This window comes from Alexandromys fortis, unplaced genomic scaffold (assembly GCF_014885135.2).
Source record: "Alexandromys fortis isolate MF-2015 unplaced genomic scaffold, M_Fortis_MF-2015_v1.1 scaffold_27, whole genome shotgun sequence".
Lineage (NCBI taxonomy): Eukaryota > Metazoa > Chordata > Mammalia > Rodentia > Cricetidae > Alexandromys > Alexandromys fortis.
The window spans coordinates 2,713,545-2,736,550 of record NW_026067952.1 but is presented as its reverse complement, the minus strand read 5'-3'; the positions used below and the strand labels follow the sequence as shown (position 1 = coordinate 2,736,550).

Here is a 23,006-nt window from a genome sequence, read left to right as displayed (position 1 = left end):
CTCTCTCGGTTAGCAAGCATGTACACAACAAACACAGATGTGCCTGCACATATACAGGCCTCACTCCTCCGCCTCTCTATTTTCCAACTATTCCTTGGGGTCCTCCCTCCATTTTCTCTGGTCAACACTCTCCTTTGAATACTTATTGAGCTAAATTTGGTCCATTCCAGATACACCAGGGATGACTATGCCTTTCTCCAGATACCTAAGTGTTTCGGCTTCTGATGTGCAACCAAAGGGCAGGAGAGCCAGAGTAAGGTCAAGACAGCTTGCATCTTCAGGAGAGGACAGTCTAGGGCCTGGGATGCTGTCCTCTGTCTGCCTGATTTTCGGACCTCTTTGGCTAATATGGTGGGAAAGAGGTGGCTGCTTGAGACCCACACCCCATGACTCAGTCAGTGTCCACCAGAGACACTGGGCAGAGTTTGTGGGTGGGGCAGAGGCATGCTGTATTTAGTCTGGGCACACTGTTCATGCAGATGTGCTCCGAGCAGGCCTGTGTTACATCTACAGGCAGCTGTGTGTTTTCTTTTGTTACCTGCACAGGTTGAGTGTGTGTAGTGCTCCTGGGTGTTTGCAGCCACACTCAGCAAAGAGTAGCTGATTCTCTCAGTGCCTCGTGTATGTTGGAGTGCCCAGGTCTTTTAGCTGGGGCATCCCAGTCAAGTGAATGAAGCTGTCCCTAGCTGCACCCAAATGAAAGAGCGCCCCAGCAAGATGGTACTTGCTGAGGTTACCCCTGTGCTTGTGGTGGTGACTGAGTTGTCCAGTAGCTTGCTTAGTTTGAGGGCCACTTTCTGTGCCTCGGGTGAGTGGCTATGGGCAGGGATGAGATCGTGTTGGAATCTGCGCTGGCTTGGTTGTTGCCCTTTTAGCCTGCAGACTAGCCAGAGGTTGTACAGGGGCTGCATCTGTGTATAGCTGAACTTTGAAAAAGAGCTACAACCATGTCAAACATGGCAGGCATGTGGGGTTGTGTCTCTGGGCATACAGCGTACACATGCCTAGCCGAGCTTGCATGCATAACTGGGCTTGGCTGTGCAGCTGTATCTGACCCTTTAGCTGTCACTGAATCCACAGACAGGACATGTCCACGTGGGGGCTAGGCATATGGGTGCAGCTGAGGTCAAGTGTGGGCTTTGCCCAGTTATATACCGGAAAATGTGCCCTGCTCCTGTCTGTCCTCTGTGTCTTAGGGACAGTCACTCTGTCTGCCCTGTCCCCCCCATTAGGACTCAATCAGTTCACACTGGGAGCATCCCCACCCCAGGCCTCACCCATGCATCCCCCCAGCCCACCTGTAGGTGACAGCTCGGCCACACTGCCAATGTAAGGGCCATGCAGGAAACGTGGCTCACTGTCGTTGATGTCCTGCACTTTGATGATAAACTCTGATTCAGGCTCCAGCAGGCGGTTGGTGGCGCGATCCCTGGCTTGGGCCCTGAGTGTGTAGAAGGTTTTCTGCTCCCGGTCTAGGCGCTCGGTGGCATGGATGTCACCTGTCAGCTCGTCGATCAGGAAGATGGTCCCCGCACCCTCGCCGGAGATGGTGTACTTGATGGTTCCATCACCTTCGTCGGAATCAGAATGGATCTGAGGAGGCAGGAGGAAGGCAGGGTGGATACTGGGGAAGGCAGAGGTTCTTCTCTGACACCTTCTCCAACAGAGTCCCGTGGGGCCTGTTTCTAGCGCATCTCTCCTTCAGCTGATCAGCCTGAGCCAATCAGAGCTTTACACCCTCACGAGCTCTTCGCCTGGGATTTACCCTACTCTGCCCAGGCTTTCTCACCTACCTTCCCTAGGCCTTCCAAACCATCAGCTTTAGACGATAGCCACTAGCCCACTCTACCCCTGCTCAAAAAACTCCCATGATTCCTGTTTTATTTTCCCCTCATTTTTCGAGACAAGGTTTCCCTGTGTAACAGTCCTGGTTGTCCTGGAACTAGTTCTTGTAGACCAGGCTAGCCTCGAACTCACAGGGATTCACCTGCCTCTGCCTCCTGAGTGCTGGGATTAAAGGCGTGCGCCACCATGGCTCAGCTTCCTGTTGCCTTTAAAACAAAGCCTGGGACAGCAGCTTGCATAGCCCTACAGCTCCTACTGTGTGCTCATGGTTTGTGTATGTGTGCGCGTGTCGGGGGTTGTGGGGGACAGTGTCAGAAGACATCCTTAGGCGTCATCCACTATGGCTTATTTATTTTATTTTATTTTTGAGACAGTGGCTGGCCCCCTAGCTCTGGGATGACAAGAGCATGTCACCATCATCGGCTCTTTACAAATGTGGGTTCTGAGGAATCAAACTCGGGTCCTCATGCCTGCTTGCAAGACAAATACTTTGCCCACTGAGCTACCACTCCAGTCCTGAAGCTCCTATTTTGAGCAATCATCCTTGTTCTCAGCCTACTGAAAATCCATCCACCGTACAAGGCTCGGCTCACTTGCCCCCTCGTCTTGAAAGCTTTGCTGGATTCCCTTCCAAGAGGTCTGAGTACATGCAGCCATCATCATCATCATCACGTTCCATCTTTCAGGATCACCATTCGTGCGCTTCTCAGACCTCCATGTGCATGTAAATGACACGGGCAGCTTTTAAAACGTGGCCCTGGCTCACCCGTTCTGGGCTGGGGCTTCCCAGTTCGCAAGCCCTGAGCTGCTCAGTGACCCACTTTGCGCTTTCGTCTCCCCCGGCTTTATTACAAACCTCTGGAAATGGAAGATGGGCCCATGACTTGTTATTTTGTGGGGACCAGGAGTGGGAGGGGGGATGTGATTGCTGAGGTACCTTTACCCATCAGGCATTTCACAGGGCAAGGAGCACATTTATCTAGATTAGGACTCTAATTAGAGCAGCAGCAACAACAAAAAAAGATTAGAGCAAACCCCATTCAAGCATTTTTTTTCCCTATTTACTTAGGGAGGGCACACTACTGGGGAGCTACACTGTGCTCCCTCCCTAAACTCTCCTACTCCATTTAAAAGCCTCCTGTGTGTCTTACATAAATCACGGCGTCTCTCTGAGCCTGCCACTGCATTTGTAACAGGGCATATCCTCCCAGAGGGGCTGGGTGGACAGTCCCCTAAGGCCCTTGCCAACTGGCCAGCACCAGCCGCACAGGAAGCGAGATGCTGCCCGAGGATTGGGGCTGGAAACAGGTCCCACTGAGCAGTGCATGGCCCCCTCTGACTACTGGGTCACCAAAAGGTCCAAAATGCTGGGAGGTGGGAGCAGAGAGGGACTACATAGGGAAGGTATGGAGGATTTTGACTTTTTTAGCACCCACTGCAGATATACCTGTTGGCACTAGCTAAAACTTAGCCTTGCCTGAGACACATTAAGTATCTGACACATGGAAGCCATGATTATATTATACTAAGCATTCACTATTTATAACTGGGTTTTTCCTCCTGGTACAGCTAGGCGCCAGACCCCGGGCTATTTCCACTGCACTGGCATCTCTTGGGGTAGGAACCAGCAAGAACCTGTTCTCTTGCAAACAGAAACACCTAAGACTTTACCCTCCAATGCACAAATCTCCAAGCAGCCCCAAGCAGAAGAAAACCCATCTGGATGAAGCGGCGGCTCCTCTCTAAGCCTCCGTGGAGACAGGGCATAAAGGAGACAGTCCCTACGGCACTTTTGTGGCCTGGCTGTGGCAAACTCCAGCCCCCTCATCTTCAGAACAGGTGCCAGAAAACTCATCAGGAGGAGGGCCCACCCGGCCACGCAGGGGGAGTTGGGGTGTAAATTCTGTGGTAGAACTTCGTGTCTGAAAGGTGGATCATAGAAGTGCCATTTGGAAGATTGAATGGCCCATAAACATTTTCATATTTCATTAGCCGATTAATGGGCATCTCTCTCTTTTTGGCGACTCTGCTGATTCTCAGCAGAAATTGCCGGGAGTAAATGGAGGCGTCTGGTGGAACCTTTCCGGGTCCCCGTCCTGTTATAGATTGCCCCAATTAATGCCCGTCCTGGGCTCCTTCTTCCTGTCCAGTTACTGTTAATAGATTTCTCATAAGTGGCTGGATTGTAAAAACCTCATAACTCAGTTTAATGCTCCCAATAAAATTATCTCAGATGTCGGCCCTGAATCACTGGCAGCGCCTGGGATGAGGGGACCTGTCTCTTGTTTGTTTGTACTATTCTATCACCTTTCCTTGGGGAGGTACAGGGGGGAAGGGGGGCTATGGCCTCTCTTACGCTGCCTCTGCCCACTTCTCAGATTGACCTGGTATCTGCTTATTTGATCAGCAAACACTTGGGAGCAGCATGGTAGAGAGACTGGGAGAATTATCTCAATGGTGTCCGTCACATCCCTGTGAAATGGCTGTGGGCTGTCTCGGACAAGGAGAAATGCACAGAGCCGGAAGTGATCTCAGTCATGTGGCCCAGTGTAGAAGCTAAGCTTGGAGGTGTTGTGGTCATGGGAGGGTTCATTTTGCCCTTCTGAGTCCTGGCTCCCCACCCGAGGCATGCAAGCCTACCTGGCACAGTAAAGATTAAACATTAAAGATGAACACTTGGGGCTGAAGAGGTGGCTCAGTGGTTAAGAGTATTGGCTGCTCTTTCAAAGGACCTGGGTTCAGTTTCCATCACCCACATGGCAGCCCACAACTGTCTGTAACTCTAGTTCCAATGGATCCAATGCACCCACACAGACATACATTTGGGCCAAATATCAACACACATAATAATTAAATGAATTTTAAAAAAGATTAAATGAACACATGTTGGCAATGACCCAAGCCTCTGGCCATGGCGGCCTCCTTCCTCCTCCGTATTCTGGAGCTCCATGATGTACAAGCAAGGTCTCACATCCCTTGACATTTTGTTTTTTCTTTTTATTTCATGTTTTGTTTGTTTGTTTTTTAGAGACATGGTCTCAGGTCGCCCAGGTTAGCCTGAAACTTACTAGGTACTCCCCCAACCCAGTGATGGTATTACAGCTCAGCACCCTGATATGTTCACAGAGACCTCCTTCCTACTCTCAATGAGGGGCAGGAAGGAGGGAGTGGAACTCTGAATTGATGTCATTAATATTCTGTGAAGTGTGACATAGTAGCTCTTCTCCAGGTAGACTGCCAATCAGCCCAGAGAGGGAGGAGCTAAGAGCCCAGTGCTGCGGGGCTGGGCTCAGCATTAGAAGACTGTGAGCCCCCCAGTTGTGCAGGGCAGCTGGGGAGTGGGGGATCATGGTGTTCTCATTTACTGGACACCTCTGGGTCACCCCCTCTGCAGGCTCTCAGCACACAGTATGCAGATGTCTTTGTGTACCCCAAGTGAAGACACCAACATGGTGCTTGCAGAGAAAATGCAGGAGCGTGGAAGAGCTGAGCGTGCACGCTTGTGAGTGAGTGTGTATGCTTCAGTGCACACATGCATACCAAGTGTGAGATTGAAGTCCCCTTGAGGGCACAGCAGAGAGTCCATTTTCAGCTCCGCCGTGGCGCCTGACACAGGGTCTGATAGTAAACACATTGACCACATGATTAAGGACATAGGTGGTTGCTAGAATTTCCTAGCTGCCTGGCACCTCTGGGCCCATTTGCCTTCCTTGCATATTCCCATCAAGATGCCGCATTTGAGCCTCAAGTTCAAGAGTCACCCACTTCTAAGGGGAAAAAGAGAATTTTCTCACCTCTGAGGCTCGGGTGGACACTAGCTGGACAATGGAGAATGGTCACAGGGCTCTTATGGTGCTCTAAGCACACAACACTGGAGTCTTCAGCACGACCTCTGCCTGCTACATCCTCCTCCCATGAGCTCACCAAGATATTCTATTCTCTTCTATTATACAGATAGGCAAACTGAGGCTCAGAAAAGGTATACATCCTACCAGAAACCGCACAGCTCACAGCAGGCAGTTCCAGAGCCAGTCTGACACCATGTCCCTGTTCTTACTACCACACCGGGTGGCCTGTTTCTGAGGAGGAACCCCCACGCCACCTCATCCTCAACCCTAGCCTTCTATCACAAACACCAAAACCATGGGCATGGCGGTGCTTCATCCCAGGGGGCTGCAAATGGGATTTACGGGGCCATTAATTACTTCCTCCTAATTAAATCAAAATTAAATGCGAGCAGAGGTGGGGTTCCCTTATTAAAGACAATTAAACGGACAGCAAGGCTACGCAAATAAAACGAGTTCAGGATTTAAACAGAAAGCAAATCAAATAAAGAGCCTCCCCCCCCCCCATGTAAGGGGTCTGTTCACGCAGGCACGACTCGTAAACCAAGAGTTCATCAATTTTCTTTAAATATTAGCAACTTAATTAAATCCACTCTCCTCCCCACTCTAATCCCGCCGTATATCTAAAATAGATCTCACCGCCCACAGGAGTTGGTCATAAGTGCTGACCCCATAATTCTATCTTTTTTTGAAAAAAAAAAAAAAAAAAGTAAAATCCTACAAAATCCACATTCGACTGACAGGAGCCTCTGGGGAAATTACAGTTCAGAAAGGGGATTAGTGAAAGTACCCAGATTTTATGGAAATGCTGGGAGGCTGCTTTGGGGGGGTCGTGTTTGAGAAGGTGAAAGGAGGTGGCTGGGAATGCCGGTTGGGCAGAGCTGCGCTGTGCAGGGAGCTGTTGCTGGGGCCTTGGCAGCGACCTAACCACTGCAGGGCCTGGTGGTTCCTGTGGGTGCTGACAGGAGCCTGGCGGTGAGTGATGGAGAGGGCGGTTGTGAAATCGGCTACCGTTGGGCACGCGGGGTTCACAGCCTGGTTCTGTTGCTAAGCTACCTTTAGAATTCAACAAGGACTGATGCTCGGAGTGACTCCCTGGGGTGGGGGACCAGAGAGCAGCGATTTCACTGGAACCGTGGAGAAGTCCTTCCTCCTGGCGGGGCGAGGGGTGAGGCATGACGGGAACTGGCACACACGTGTGTGCACGTGCAAGCATTGTATGCATGGGTTTGGTTTGCTAGGGACAGGTGACTTAAACAAACAAACAACAAGAAAACAACAACAACCCAAGCTCACATTCTTAAGACTGACAGCCTCCCTCCAGTGAGTGATGGGAAGCTAAGATGTGTTCAGAACCGAATGCAGGGGTTGCTAGAACCTGGAAATCTGAATCTGGTTCCAGTCAACTCTCAGGTCACACGCCAGTCTCCCTCCCTGAGGAGACCCCAGGCAAGTGTTTCAAAGCTAAGAAACCTTTCTCCTTGCTCCCTGTATAGTACCTTCGGGAGAAGGCCTTGGCAGCAGGGGGGCTGAGCTCTGTGTAAAGGGGATGGAGGAGGCTCGCAATGCCCAACAGTGGTAGAGACCTGTCCAGTGGATGGGCTTCCCATGAATTCTAGACTTGAAGTGGTGTCTGGATACCTGGTGGCTGCCTGGGTCTATATCTGTGTTGCCATTTGGCCTTGGCACAAGTTTCTCCATCCCCGGGCCTCAGTGCCCCACCCCCACATCTTTTTTTTTTTTTTTACAGTGAAAGGATTTATTAGGAGCCCGTACTGACAACAAAATTGTGGTTCAAGGTAATGGCACGGCGTTTACTCATGCAGCGGTTGGGACTCTAAAGGCTGGCCAGGCAAAGATGCAAGCAGCCCATTAATGGTTCCACTTCCTGTTTTTAGAACCCAGATGACTGGGTGGCCTTTGCGGAGAACCCAGCTACTGGGCCATTGACTACCAGGGCCAGTCACCCCATCTGGCTTTGAGCAGATGTTTGGGCCTCTTTGGGGACCTAGGGCAGGTCTGGGCGCTCCCTTCCAGGCTAGCCTCTTCTCCCCAGGGCATCAGAAACTACAACAAGGTGTAAAACAGCTTGGTTAGGTGCTTTCCAAGCGCATGAGGTTCTGAGCTTGATCCCCAGATATCGGATAAAAAGCCAGGCATGGTACCATGCTATTGTAATCCCAGCCCAGGGGAAGCAGAGCCAGGTGGATCCTTGGGGCTTACTAGTCAGCCAGCCCAGGCTCCTCCATGTCTTCCAGAGCAGCGAGACCCTGCATCAAAGGAGGTAGACAGTTTTGAAGTATGATGGCCAAGGTTGTCCTCTGGCCTTCAAACACTCAAGAAGCTTCAGAGGCAATCTCTAGCAGATGCCCCTGCCCACTCCAGGTCTCTTGCCCACTCTGCCCTTCATTTCTCTATCTGCAAAAAAGAGAAATGCTTTCCACTTTGCACGTGGATGATTTAAATATTTTATATGGGAGTTATAAAGAGTAACCAAGACAAGCAAGCCCTGGGACGAGTGCTTGGTGGGCTCCGTTTTCTTTCTTAACCAAGAAGCTGGGCACAGGGGCCTCAGATTTTCTCATTTACAGATGAAGAGAGGGGTCTGGCTGCGGGTAAAGACTGTGGTTCAAGGCTATGTGGGGTGCCAGGTTAGTCAGAATAGGCTTCCAGAACCTGCATTCTTAGCTATCAAACCACAAGTACCTGCCCTCTTGTCAGCCTGACAGAGCTGGTAGTCTCTGCTCTGCCGCCGGGCTGCCAGGCCATCCGAAGCAAGGCCTGTGCCTGCCTGAGTCCCATCTGTCAGATCCTGGTTTGCTCAGCCAGGGGAACCTACTTCAGCCCATGCATGGAGGGTGGTGGTTGAATAACAGGGACTCCTGTGTCAAGAGAGCAGTGTTTCCTACATGCGGATCCACAGGTTTGCATGCGTTTTCCTGTCTCTGGCAGGGGCTAGTCTCTGAACCTCAGATCTGCGCCAGCCACTTCTTAGGCTCAGGGAGCACACATACGCTCTTGAGTTAGAGTGCCACTGCCAACCAAAATGTGCAAGCAGGATGCCAGCCTAAGGAAAACCCAGAGAACCAGCCCCAGGTACCACCTTTCCTCTGCGGCACCGTCTCCACTTCTGGCAAATTGCCAAGTCAGTCATCCTCTCCTGGCTTTGGCGTCTTTCCGTAGGTTGCTCCTTCCACCAGCTTGGTGAGCTCCTACTCCTACGGTAAAGCCCAGCTCAGGGAAGCCAGCCAACAATCCCATTTCATCAGTGCCTACTGGCTTCCTGAGCTCGTTTGTGAGGATTTTTACACATCAGGGTGTCTGTGATGTGTAAAATCTTAGAGAGTCTCAGCTAGCAGGGTCATACTGCTATGGCCCCAGCAGCACACCCAGGCTTCGTGAGGAGCAGGGATTGATTGAAAGGGTGAACACCAATCCTCTCTTCCTTACAGCTCCAGAGCCGGTCTTCAGCCAGGCTCTGAACTGGAAACATGTGCTCAGAGTTTGAGAAGCAGCATTCATTCATGAATTCATTCATTTGTTCATTCTTTTCTTTCTTTCACTCATTTATTCCCAGAACAGTGTAAATGGTGAGCAAACACGCTTTGATGAAAGAGGCATGGGTCAAATGCATAATCAAACACATGTATAACTGGTGCATCTGAAGGGCAGACACAGGGACCTCAGGGGTGAATGCACAGGTGTGTGTGTGTGTGTGTGTGTGTGTGTGTGTGTGTATGTGTATGTGCACATGCATGTGTGTGTCCTAGCCTGATGTAGTCATGGAGGGCTTCTCTGAGGAAGCAGCCTTTGAATTGAGATGTGTAGCAACTGTCAGGTACCTGGCAGAAGGAGGAAGGCACAGGGAGGAGAGGGGGCACCTTGGGGGAGAGGGGCAACAGAAGATAAGACACCAGGAGAGCGACAGGGGCACAGCTACACAAGACCCCCAGCTCTGCAGAGAGTAGGTTCAAATTCAGGTGTGACCCTAGGTACATTACTGAGTCCAGGAAAGCAGTCACAGTACACATGGGACACGATCAGATCTGTGACCTTGCTGGGTGCCCCACAAAACCCGCGCATGAGCTGATCTCCCTACTGCATCTAAAGTGGAAAGGTGGGGGGGGGAGCTTCAGAGGGAGCATGGGGCAGGAGACAGCTGGTAGGGAGTTAGGAGAGGGACTACAAGGGGGTGTCCCCAGAGTTGGGGCTGGACAGTGGGCCCCTCTTTACCTTGCCCACGTACAGGGGTTCTGACCCTGTGTACTCCTCCACCACGAAGAACTGGTTCCACACCCAGCCGCGCTTCACTCGGCCTGCGCCCAGCTGGTTGTCCTGCTGAGCTCCCGGTGACGTGGAGGATGGGCCAGGGGTGCTCGCGGCCCACAGGTGCCCCAGCAGCGGTAGTAGCAGCAGCAGCAGCAGCACAGGCGATAGCGCAGCCCCTGCCCGGAGCGCCCCGTTGGGCCTCGGCCTCATTCTTGGCAGCGTGGGCCGGGCCCCGGAGCATGGACGGGAGGCACCGCAGCGGTGCTGAGTCACATGGTGACCTCAGCCTGGGGGATGCTGGGCTGGACTGGGAGGGGGCGCGGCCACACCCGGGCATGGAAACCTGGTCCTGGCCCGCGCCCCCCTTGCTGAGCTCCTGGCCCAGTCAACAGGCCGCACAGCTGTGGCTCCTGAGTAGAGCTTGTGCCATGGTCCCTGGGCCCAGACGATGTGGTCAGTGGGGGCAAAAGCTTCTTGAAGTCCTTCCGGGACTAGGGGTCATTCAGATCCATCAGGAACCTGTGGGACGAAAGCGAAAACATTTCTGTCTGAGGGCAGGCTGCGACTGTCACTGGTCTTGCTGTAACTAACTAAACACCTTCCGAGTGTCCAGCCTTTGCAAGAACAGACACGACAGGGACAGTTGATGGCTCACCAGACAGTAGGCCAGCCTATCCCCAAGCTCTAGTCCCTTCCTTCATCCCCTAAGACCCCTGCTCCCCATGCCCCAGCTTCTCCAGCTGCTGCTCCAGCCCTCGGGCCCCCAAAGCTGCCTGTTTTGTTCCTGGCTGCTGAGTTCTCTGGCACAGTGGGATCCCCACAGAGGCAGCTTCTAGAAGGGCTCCCAGAGCTGGAAGCTCCAGGTCTCCAGAGTGCAGCTTGGGGACCGTTCCTTAGTTCTCCCCACAGCAGAAGACCCAGGGGATACCTGCTGGCAGCTGCCTCTTTCGCACCCCTTGTGGGAAGGGACCCCTAGAGTCCTAGATGGCCTTGTTTGCAGCACCCGGGGTGGCTCTGGGTAGACACACCCCCTGAGCTGGTGCCTCCACGCTCCCCCCAGCATTCCCATCCCCCCCACTCAGCCTTCCCATCCCCCCCAGCTTTCCCATCCCACACTCAGCCTTCCACACACACACACACACACACCCATCAACACAGGCTGGCCGTAGATCCATCCATCTCGCCTTCCCTCAGATTCTGCTCTCAGCAAGGAAGGCTCTGAGACACTCACGCCTACTGGAGCCATAATGAGGAATAATGGCCTAATGTGGCTGTTTGTGGGACAGCCACGCTTCCACCAGGAATTTCAGGTACACAGTTCAGCTCCATTCAAAAACTTCTTTCCACTGACCTCAGCAGGGAGCCAGGCTCAGCCTAGCTGCCTGGAACCAAGGCAGATAAGCCATAGTTCAGTGTGACCGGAGACAAGACCAATCCATGGCATGAGGGGAACATGGTCAGTGTTAGGAGAAGGCAGACTGAAGACTGAGGGGTGCGAATGTTTGGGAGGGAGAGCAATCAGGGCAACTTCCTAGAGGAAGAGGTACCTGAGCCGCTGGGAGGGAAGGGTGGTGTTCTGAGTGCAGGCTGACTTAGGAGGGTTATAGTGACAGTGTGGAGGGCGTGGCAGCGGGCAAGGGTGGGGCCTTCTGAAGACAAGGACTACCCTAAGGTTGGAATGGGAAATGTGGGCCACCTTCTCTGAACAGAACTGCAATGGGGAGTCTCCCGGTACCACACCCTGGGAGCTGAGTATCACATCTGTAACAGATGTGACTTCGAGTGCTGGGGTCTCCAGGGTGAGCTGAAGGGTTGAAGACAATGGCCAGAGGTGAACAGCCCCATTGCATAGAAACACAGGGAACACAGGCTGTGACATGCTGCCCCCTCTGTCCCTCTAGGCCTGCCCAGATTTAACCAAGTTCGGGCCTGTGGCCCCTCTGCAAGCAGCTCTCTCCACAGTCCTCGCTCACCCACTCCGTGCCCTGTGGATGACTTTTACCACCCAGGTGTCCCCGCTGTCCCTGCTACACTCTTGCCTTGGGGAACCTGGCTCTGATTCTTCCTCGCATGATGGCCTGGCTGGTCGTAATGAGGTTGGAGTTATGGTTGAGGAGGGGGTGCTCCCCCAAGAGCTTTCATTTCCTGAAGCTTATGAGTTCCCTGCATGTGCCTAGCCTGCCTCGGGAACTGTTCCCTTGGCTCCAACAGGCAGTTGCAGGGCTGCATGGCGCTGCAGCAATGTGTGTGGGGGGCAGGGGTGTGGGGTGATGAAGATGGGGAGGCTGGAGATTCCAGAGAGGCTGGGACCTCTTGGTGGGTGTGGGACAGAGATTCCAGAGAGGCTGGGCCACTTGGTGGGGTAGGCCAGGGGACGCCCCCCCCCCCCCCGCCCCCAGAGTGTTTGCAGGCTCTGGACTGCCGCTGGGTCTGTCTCCTCCGTGTTTTATTTCTTTGTTTATAATACCTCCGATAAGGGGGAGCAGCACCCTGGGAGTCACTCACTGGTTCATTCATCAAACAGCACTGTCTAACACATCTAGGAGACAGAAAAGACTCTCATTCATTCATTCTCTCCCTCATTCAGTACACTTTTAACATCTGCGTGAGGCAGCAGGATGGAACCAGTTACTAGGAGAGAGACACACCGATTCTGGCTGCTCCTTTACTCTTTCCATAAATATTTACCAGCACTTCCTGGATACCAGCTCCCGAGTGGGGCCCTAGGGACACAGCAATAAACAGAGTCCAGGCCTTGGGGAGTTGACCTTCAGGTATGCGGGGAGGGGAGCAGGGCATAAAGGACCCCGTCTGCAAGATCATTTCAAATATGAAGAGTAGGGGTGGAAAGAAGGCAGAAAGGCTGGAGAGAGTGGAGGATTATGGGTAGGAGTGGGGGGGATCTCAGAGGAGTGACAGAGGTTGAGTCTAGAAGGATGAGGGGAAGCCAGACAGAGCAGCAGGACATGCAAAGGGCCTGGGGCTGAAGCCAGCAGAGGTTCACCTGAAGTCCAAACACTAGGTGGTTTTGTGCGTGGGGGGGATTGGGGATGGGGAGGGGGCGCTTGGTGGAAGACTGCAGAAGCCTGCACTCAGACTCCCACTTCAGAGAGTGGGCAAGTTGAATTCCAAAGCACTACCTGAAAGTTGCACAGGCTACCTGGGCCAGAGCAGACTTGAACCCAGGACTTGGACCCTCCTTGGTGCAAGGAGATGGGAAAAAGTATCCCTCCAGGGGGATAAAGCCCCCACTGGGTGCACGTGGCAGGACAAAGCTGGCCCTTTGTATACGCTCACCCTGGGGACCCTGCCTTCCACCCTCCCCTCCTCTGACCTGGGCCTTTGTACCTCAGCCTCCAGGCGCTCCCTCCAGCAACTGGCCAGCTTCCCTGGCTGCCGGCCAGCTCCTTGCGCTCAGCACAGCCTGCCAGGGCTGCAGCAGCCAGACCTCCTCCCTCCTCTCCTGTTTCAGCTTTGCCAGAGGGCACCCACCGCAGGACCCTGCCCTGGCATTCAGTCTGACCAGGAGGACAGCAGTGGAGCCCCCAGGATCCCTTCAACTGTCCTTTGACTCCATGTGAGCCTCTGGGCATGTTGGTGGCCTTCCCCTGGCCATGGGGCTCAGCTTCCTCCATGGAGCTCTTTAATCCCAAGTGGGGTTAAGAAGCTGAGTCCTGGCCAGGCTCAGCTGACGCTGGCCTTGCCTCACCTACCTTACTTTGCCATCAGCCTGGCCTGTCACGGCACATGCACACACACGACTTCACGCCTGGTAGTGGTCATGTCTCAAAGGTCACGAGGCTCTGCTAGTCACTCATCTAGGCTCAGCACAAATAAAGGGACACCATGCTTTGTGCAGAGAAGACACGGACGTGAGCAATGGGCGTGTCTGACACAGCTTGGCTTTGGTTTCGAGAGCCTCTGTGCGGGTGTTGGGAGGGTGTTGGGATGTGGGGCCTTAGAGAGGGCTTAGGTCCTTATGAAGAAAAACAGATCTCTAGAGACTGGGATTAGTTCCTTAGGAGAAAGTGGAAGTGAAGTGATCCCCAAAGCCCTGTTCTCGCTTGTTCTTTCAGCTCGGGCCATCACGACACCTTCATCCTGTCCTTGGACCTCTAGGACCAGGAATGAAAACAAACCGCTGTGAGTTTTTTGTTTGTTTCTTCTGAGTCATGGTCTCACTATGTTGCTCTGATTAGCCAGGAGCTCGCTATGTTATGTGGACCAGGCTGGCCTCTAACAAATCTGCCTGTCTCTGGCTCTTGAGTGCTGGGATCAAAGGCGTGCATTACCGTGCCTGGCTACCTGTTTTACTTATACCTTATTCAGTCTCCAGTATTCTGTTATAGCAACAGAGGATTGTATTAGATGATGGGTAACAGGGTAACAGGGTCAGGGGAGTATTTATGCATGCTCTATCATTTATCCCATCTACATATCTGTTGTCTATCAACTTATCAATCATCTTAAATGATAATTGGTACAGGGCAGCCTTGCCATTAAGATGCTATTTGAAAAGAGATCTGTTCGGGCAGAGAGGAGATGCCGTAAAACCAGAATGAGCATTCTGACCTGAGGTGGAGAGGCAAGAGCAAGGGACCCAGAGACCAATCGTGTCAGAAGGGAGAGAATGCAGGGAGCTGGGGTGGTGACATGGGCAGCAGGTGAGGACAGAGAGTACGGATGGAGGGGTGTCAAACTGTAGGTTCTCCCGAGTTTTTACTGTAAGATGGGGCCCTAGGTAGGTTTGAGCATAGGTGTATGGTGAGCACACACCGACACAGACACACACATGTGTACATATGCAGTCATGGCAGCCAGGAGTGTGTAAGCAGGTGCTGGGAAGTACTTGACTGTGGGAGCGTTGATGGGTCTGGAAGGGGGTGCGTGTGGCCTGACCAAGGCACAGTGAGGTTTCCTCTGGTGGAGCTGAAGACACTGTGGGAAGAGAGGGCGTGAGGAAGGGGGGAGGTCCGTGTTGCCGTGTCACGGTCATGTTTGGATGCGGTATGTCAGCGTGTTGGTTGGACAGCTGGCAGCCTATGGAAAGCAGGGCTGTGCTGCCCCCGGATCAGGTGAGCAGAGCTGAGCTCCAACTCAAGGGCGAGCTTGAGATTCGGACAAGGAATTCAGGTGAGACGGGTAGGAAGGTGAAGGAGTAGGCAGTGCAGCCAGAGAGGACGGACCAGCAAAGGACACTGGATCGAATTGTAGTCTGCTTCTGAGATGCCATAGGGAAAACACAGTCCAAAGGGAAGAGCTGTCATCCATCCATCCATCCATCCATCCATCCATCCATCCATCCATCCATCCACCCATCCACCCATCAATCCATCTGTCTACTTACCCATCCATCCATCCATCCACACACTCATCCCATCCACTCATCCATGTACCCAGCCATCCACACACCCACCCACCCAACCCATCCATTCATCCATCCACCCCCCACCCCCCACACTCATCCACCCCCCCACACACTCATCCACCCATCCATCCACCCACACACACACTCATCCACTCATCCACCCACCCACCCANCATCCATCCACCCACACACACCCTCATCCACTCATCCACCCACCCACCCACCCACACACACACTCACCCATCCATCCATCCACCCCCCCCACACACACACACTCACCCATCCATCCATCTATTCATTATTCACCCATCTGTCCATCCTTCCCCAAACCCTCTTAGAACCCCCTAACAAGCCAGACAGGGAGCTCCAGATTCCTGGAATGATGGTGACATAAAGGCGCGCTCCTTCCCTTAAGAAGCCCCCATCTGGGTGCTAGAGCACTCTCCCAGCTCTTTCCTTGCACTGGGGAAATGTACCGCTTCCCATTTATCTCTTCAGCAATACACACCGAACGCTGACTGCGAGCCAAGCTCTGTGGATTAGATGCACATTCCCCGGGATGAGTAGCAGAGAGCATGTAAAAGAAACAAAAAGCATCTACAACAAAGCATGGAGATCAGGCCGCAGGAGCGGAGGATTCAGGCATGGATGGGAGGGGAGGCAGGAAGTCACAGAAAGAGACTGAGCAGAGGATCCTGAAGACAGGAGGAGGGGCCACGGACATGGCCGCCTGGCTGGATGTCGTGGCAACTAAAAAGGATGACAAGGAGTGAAAAGCTGCAGCTGGCTGGGAAGCGCTGGCTTGACCTCTGTCCTTTCTTGTTTCTGTTTCATTTCAACATCTATTCTTCCTGGGGCCTTGTGTGCTCAGCTTCCGCTCTGGGAGCAGAGACTAGTGTACACCAGCGAGGGCCCCTCTCCTCCTCCCCACCAGTAATTGGTTTACAGTGTGTCCTATAACACAATTCTGGTCAATACAATATAAAGGGCTATCTTCTGGGAAGCCTCTTGGAAAATATTTCTACTCCCAGTAAAAGGGGATGCATTAAGGCGAAAACTTTGTTTCCTGAGTGTGTGAGCAGCAATGACTGGAGCAACAGCAGCCATTTTGGGATGACAGGGAGCGCCATTCCAAGACGGAAAGTTCTACTAAGAAAAGGTTAAACCACTGCATTAACGTGCCCTGGTTTGGGATCCGGGTCTAGTGCCCATTTCCTCTAGATTCTTGCTCTTCTTTCCCCAGAACACCCTTATATCTGTTGAGTTGAGTCTTCATTGTAGGCTTGCTGTCCTCTGTGAGGACATGCTTCTAAGCATCAAAGACCACAGCCATTTCCAGAGTGAAGTTCGCGGCCTGGGCGGCACTCAGGAGAGGCTTGCTCCAGAGTCGGCCACTGCCCGGGAGAAGGTGACCTTCCCTACTGCAAAGGAGCCCTGACTAGGCTGTCCTAGCTCTGTTGTACTCTGGGCATAACCACTGCTGCTTTGCTATTTCTGTCCACCTCCGTTCTGCAGTAGTAGCCGGCACGTCCTGTCTGGGTTTCTCGGTACCCTGGCACTGCCACTGCCAAGGCGAGGGTGCCAGCTCTCCTTGTCATCTGGCTGTCTCCCTGGGGACAGACAAGGGCTTTTCCTGACTGATCGTTGTCTCCCAGTCGATCATTCTTCCAGAAGCCAGAAGAGGACTTCTGGGCACAGTGACATCTCAGCAGGACAAAGCAGAAGAGACTTCATGGCATGGCCTGGAGCTTGTTATCCCAGACTGCTTCTCCAGACTCCGGCTCATCTCCAAGCCCTGGCCGGAGGGGTAGAATCAAACCCTTAGCAACCCTGAGGCCACATGGCCAGGCTGGGGCCTGACATCTGGCTGTTGCTGGACTGCGAGAGACCTGGGTACCTGGCTGTTTCTCTGAACCTCACTGTTCTTATCTGGAACTGGGGGAGGCTGTGCTGGTCTTAGGAGGACAAGGTCGGATGCGGAAGACCATGCTGGAGAGAGCTGGTGTTGAGTGGCAATACTGGAGGGCCAGCAATACCTGTTTCTGGTCACTTGCTGGGTTCCCTTGGACTCCTGTTACATACCAAGTATCCTGGCTGGGAAAGGGGCTCAGAGAGATTGTTTGTACCTCTTATTTATTAATTTGCTCATACATTTTGTGAACGATTGCTAGCCAGGCCCACATGTGACTGATGTTGGGGTCCTGTGCCAAGGAGAGTGGAGTCGCGATCTGCTTGACACAGTGGAAGACAGATCTCTGAGCCCTAGCGAGGGACTGGTGTTTGGGGCAAGGAGATGCAGGGGAGGGATGGTCATTCATGCATTCCCTTGCTCCTTCCACCTGGCACTGAAGGCTCGCTCGTGTCCTCTCTCAATGCCCTCCTGGCTCCCAGGGCTGCCAGTGGGCACTTTGCCTGGCAGGCTGGCACCTGTCTGCCTTATCCAAGTCCCAAGGGCACAATGCCTGCTGGATCCTGGATCTGGGGCACATTGTAGCCAGCTGCAGCCTTCTCCCTGGGGGACGTTATCTCCACCAGTTTAGTTCTCTCCTCTGAGGAGAATGGGTCCCAGTGCCCTCGGCAGGAGCAGTGAGCATGGAGGGTGCTGGGCCAAGCACCTTGTACCTGCTCCCCGCTCAGAACCCCAGGTAAAAGGCAATGTAGTGCGGTAAACAAGAAGCCAGCTGGTGCAGCCCTCAGTAAGCTTGCTATACATAGAGCATGAGCTTGGGCAGTGCTAAACACATGTGTTGCCAGAGTAGGGTCACATCCCCAGCAGTGGTGCTGGCGTGGTGTTGGCGTGGTTCTAACGTGGTGCTGCTGCGGCGCTGGCACGGCACTGGCGTGGTGCTGATGTGGGAGCAGATCTTCCAGGACTTCTCAGTTTGGAAGCCAGATGTACTCAGTGAGGAAAGCTGGGAGACAGGGAGGTGGGATTAGGTAGGATTCTTCACCCTTCGACACAACACACTCTCCCAATTGCAAAAGCTGCCCAGGATCTCAGACACCTCATCAAAGCTGAGCATGCCCCGGGACATCATCAGTGAGTTCAAAATCTCTGGGGCCTCTTTCTGTGGAGTCAAACTGGGTTCATCTGTCCCCATGTAGGTCACAGGCATTGTCTGCTTACCTCCAGCCTTTGGAGGTGGCCACTGCTTTTTCAGGTAAGGTAACTGAGGCACAAAGCAGTTGTGTGACTTGTCCGGGTCATACCCTGACCTGCTTTGGAGCCTAGATTGGACTCTGGTATGTTGGATCTAAAGCTCAGGCTGATTGGCACTACACATGTGGCCACCCCCTCAGGACCCAAACCTCCATTCTCTACACACTATCGCTGCCCGGGGTTCCTGCCCGGTGCCCATCTCCAGACGCAGATATGCTGGCTGTGCTCTGGATCCGAAATCCCTGCTCTTGTGTGGAAGGCTCCGACCCCAGCGAGGAGGTGGCCAGAGGTGGAGCCTTGGGGGATGATTGGTCATGAGTGCTGTGACCTCATTAGTGACCACCCATCGCTAGACTAACTCAATGGGCTCTGGGGAGAAGGGAGGTCACGGGGCATGTCTTTGAAGAACATTGTTGCAGAATATTTGTGTGCACTGTGAAGCTGTGTCTCTGCCTAAGGCACCTTCTGTTTGGTTTAAGAAAGAGCTGTATGGCCCACAGCTAGACAGGAGAGGATAGGCGGAATTTCTGGGGAAGAGAGAGAAAGAGGAGAAGGAATCTAGGTGCTCAGAGATGCCAGGAGATGCAGAGCAAGTTGGACATACAGTACAGAGAAAAGGTAACTGAGCCATGAGGCAGAACATAGATTATTAAAAACAGGTTAATTAGTTATAAGAGATAGCTGGGGGAAAGCCTAAGCTAAGGCTAAGATTCCAAATTAATATCAACTCTCTGTGTCATTATTAGGGAGCTGGTGGTCCCACAAGGAAAGTCCGACTACATTTGAGAAAGCTTGCTACGGGACATATTTCCGTCTGTCTCCCTCGCTCTGTTTCCTGCCCACTGCATAGTGAGCACCTTCGGTTCACAGCCCATTCCCTGCCACGATACTTTGACCAGACCACCATGGCCCAAAGCTTCCGAGACCCTGAGTTCAAACCAAACTTTGCTCCGGAGACCAGACCTGCCACAATGTTTCGACCTGCCGCAGCGTTCCAACCTGACCTGCCACAGTGTTGCGACCTGCTGCAGCGTTCCAACCTGACCTGCTGCATTGTTCTTACCTGCTGCAGTGTTCTGACCTGCCACAGTGTTCCGACCTGACCTGCTGCAGTGTTCCTACCTGCTGCAGTGTTCTGACCTGACCTGCTGCAGTGTTCCGACCTGCCGCAGTATTCCGACCTGCCACAGTGTTCCGACCTGCCACAGTGTTCCGACCTGCCACAGTGTTCTGACCTGACCTGCTGCGGTGTTCCGACCTGCCAGTGTTCCGACCTGACCTGCCGCAGTGTTCCAACCTGCCAAAGTGTTTTGTCATGCAGCAGGATGCACTGACCAACAACAACTAACGACGCTGTTGTTTAAGACGCTCATGCCTCAGGAGCCTTTGCTCCTTCCTTAGGCCTGGGCCAGACAGAAGGGCTGGAGGAACTGTCCCTCATCCAATCCCTCTGTCTCCTCCTAGCCTAGGAAGTTCACAGTCTCCTGAGCCCAAGGCTCAGGAACTGGCTTCATCTGGGTTTCAGTAGCAGTTTGCTGGCTGTGGGGACCTCAGGGGCTATCCTCTACCCCTAATTCCCACTTCATTGCGGGGCTCTGGACACATGGGGGCTTGAGGAAGGTGGCACAGCTGCTTGGCTGCATGGTCTAGGGTAAGAAGGACAGGAAAAGCGGGGTTGTCGCAGCTCAACTTCTTTCCCCAGACTGCAAGGCTGCAGTTACCTTTCCCTCTGCCTCTGCCATTTATGGCCTCATGAAATATTAAACTATACACCAGACCCCTACTGGAGGCTGAAAGCCCAATGAGCTCAGTCTGGGTCCCACGACTGCCTCCAACCCTGCATGTGTACATGCGTGTGCTCACTCGTGCACTGATTCTACACAAAGACAGACATACATGTACAATTCCCAATCAGGTTAAACTCTGTAAAGATAAAACCCAGCCCCCCCACATATGTACAAGGGACACAACCTCACCATGGGTGGGGGGCTGGCTAGAGAAGGGTCCCTTGGAAAGGACTTGGAGGCAAAACTGGGGCCCATAAGATGCACTCAGGGACAGTCTAAAGAACTTTCTAGACCAAGGCATGGGCTGAAAGGTCATGGCCAGGTTGCAATAAAAATTAACTAGCCTAATTTGATGAGGTGACGCACACCTATAATCCTAGCATGTGGAATCCTGGGGAGTCCAAGCTCATCCTCAGTTACTTAGTGAGTTGGTGCTAACCCGGGCTACAGGAGACCCTGTTTCTAAGGAGAATTAACTAGCCACAGTGTAGAGGGGATCCAGGGCCTGGGATCTGGGCTGGAGAGCCAGAAGATGGGAAGGTCCTGAGTAGAGGGAATGGAGTGAACTTGTGTTTAAGGAGGTGGCTCTGTCTGTGGCTTGAGGAAGAAGGCAGAGGTGGTGTCTGGGGAAGACAGCGGTGGTGGTTCCGACCGGGGAGGCCGCTGTGGGGTGAGAGAAACTGACAGCTCTGAAATATTTAGGAAGCAGAACAGAGCCGACTCCATGATGGATTGACCAGAGGGGAGGTGGGAGGAGGCAGCGGAGGACGGCTTCCCGGTTTTATTTTTCTGTTTTTGCTGACGTTTATCGATCAGCTACTAAGAACCAGGCACATCCAGCGCTTCCCAAGCCCCACCTTCTCTGTTCCTCATGTAACCCCATAAACTCAGCTGTCGCCCTCCCCTCACTCGGGAAGGAGGCTGTGGGAACCAGGACCCCGATCCTCTGGGGAAACAAACTCTGCAGGTCACGGACACAGAAAAGGAAGACAAGCAGGCCGGCGACATGCGTCGGTGCAGACTGTGCTGAGCCACACTCACGGGGTCTCTCCTTCATACCAGGCACAGAGTTTCTAATTAGCTAATAATCAGAGGTGGCAGCTAAGTGCAGGGCACTCCACATTCACCTTCTCATTGTGTTCTCTGAAAAACCGTCTTTCAAACTTCTATTACAGAAAGGAGGGCCAGTGGCTCAGAGAGGCTGAGGACTTGCCCAAGGTCACACAGCTAATTAGCGGGTAGATCTGAAATTTCCGTAAGTTGTAGTGTGGGAAGATGAATAAAGATGAGCAAGGGGGCTGCAGGGAAGGACACACTTGCCTTTGGGCCATAGTCTTCTCTCGCCGTGACTTACCCAAGCCTGTGTCCATACTCAGGATCTGACTTCCCACGTCAGCTGGGAGCTCCGTGGGTATGTACACAGGCATGCTCACACAAGTGCTTCCCACAGCTGACTGCTGCTCCCCTGCCGGGGCCAGCATGTTCGCCCTCCGTCCCAGGTGTTGGGGTTCTACCTGCCTCGTGTCCCGCCCCCGCCCTGCCCCCATGCAGTGCTGCAGGCACAGCCTCGCTGTACATCATGTTGACAGTAGAAATTACATCCCGGCTGCTGTTTTACACCGCACCCTGTCAGATCTCACCGCAGCCCAGTGATCAGGACAAATTGAATACCATCCTGGCCGTGTCAATATTTATTCCATTTTACAAACGTGGCTGGATGGGGGGCAGGAACCCGCTGAGATGCCAGCGGAGCAAAGCCCCAGAAGGCTCCCGCCCCCCACAGCGGATCACCATCTCCCTTCTCCCCCCCCCCCCCCCCCCCCCCCCCCGCCCCGCCTTCTGGACTTTCCATAATCGGTTAAAATTGAATTTCAGTCTCGATGCTGAAAATGGCACAAATCATTAACACATGCTGTAACTAATAATTACAAAATGGAAAAATGGATCCACCCTTCGATCAAAACTCTGGAAGTCACCCCCTCCCCCCGAAGTCCGCTTTCTGTCCTCTGAGACCCAGCAACAGGTTCCCCCTGCCCCTTGATTTTCTTGTCTGGGGTCACTTCGCTGAGCATTCCTGCACAGTTGGCTATCTTACTGTCTTGATTTCTTTTGAGTCCCTACTGTATGCACTTGTTGGGGTTTTTCCCACTATACCGCATCAGGAGAGTCCCCTTTGCTCCGATGTGGGTTTTCTTACTGCGATACTGTGCCCCGCTGCACAGCTGCCTTGGCTCCTCTTCCTGCTCCACCCCTCTGCCCTCTTCTTTCCCATCTCCTCCTTCTCACTTGTCTATTGCTTCACTTTTTACCTTTCCCTCTCATACCCCCTTGGCTATCTGTGCTCTGGTGTTCCGTCTGCTACCTCCAAGATAACACATACTTGGTCCCAGCTCCCTTAAGCTATTAGAGTCCTGACGCCTCTTGCTGGGTGCTCTCTCCTTTCCGTAGCTGCCGGAGTAGGTAGATACAACCAAAGCAGGCTCCCTAGGACAAAGGGACGTCCCCGTCCAAAACGTTTCACCCCATGGTAAACCTACCTCCCAGACTGGAAGAGAACTGGGGGGCTGAGGGGCTCTGTAGCCAAATTCAGAAGGGAGTTGGATGTGGGGACAGGAACCTAGCCCTTTTCTCAGCTCTGCCATTCAAGGTCTCAACTACTAGCCACCGCAGACCTTGCGTCTCGTCTCACCAAGCCAAAGCAAAGGAGAGCTGTAGGTGGCGGGGTCCTCGGA

At 53.2% G+C, this 23,006-nt stretch overlaps 1 protein-coding gene across 1 annotated transcript in view; it reads right to left on the bottom strand.

The window, feature by feature from the left end:
• Cdh22 (cadherin 22) overlaps positions 1-23,006 on the bottom strand; it is a 122,940-nt gene that overhangs the window by 56,166 nt on the left and 43,768 nt on the right. The window contains exons 2-3 of the mRNA XM_050151287.1: positions 9,924-10,478; positions 1,299-1,593 (exon numbers count right to left, since the gene is read on the bottom strand). Coding sequence (XP_050007244.1) covers positions 1,299-1,593; positions 9,924-10,169 — 541 coding nt within the window. The 5' untranslated portion in view covers positions 10,170-10,478. The remainder of the gene's footprint in view (positions 1-1,298; positions 1,594-9,923; positions 10,479-23,006) is intronic.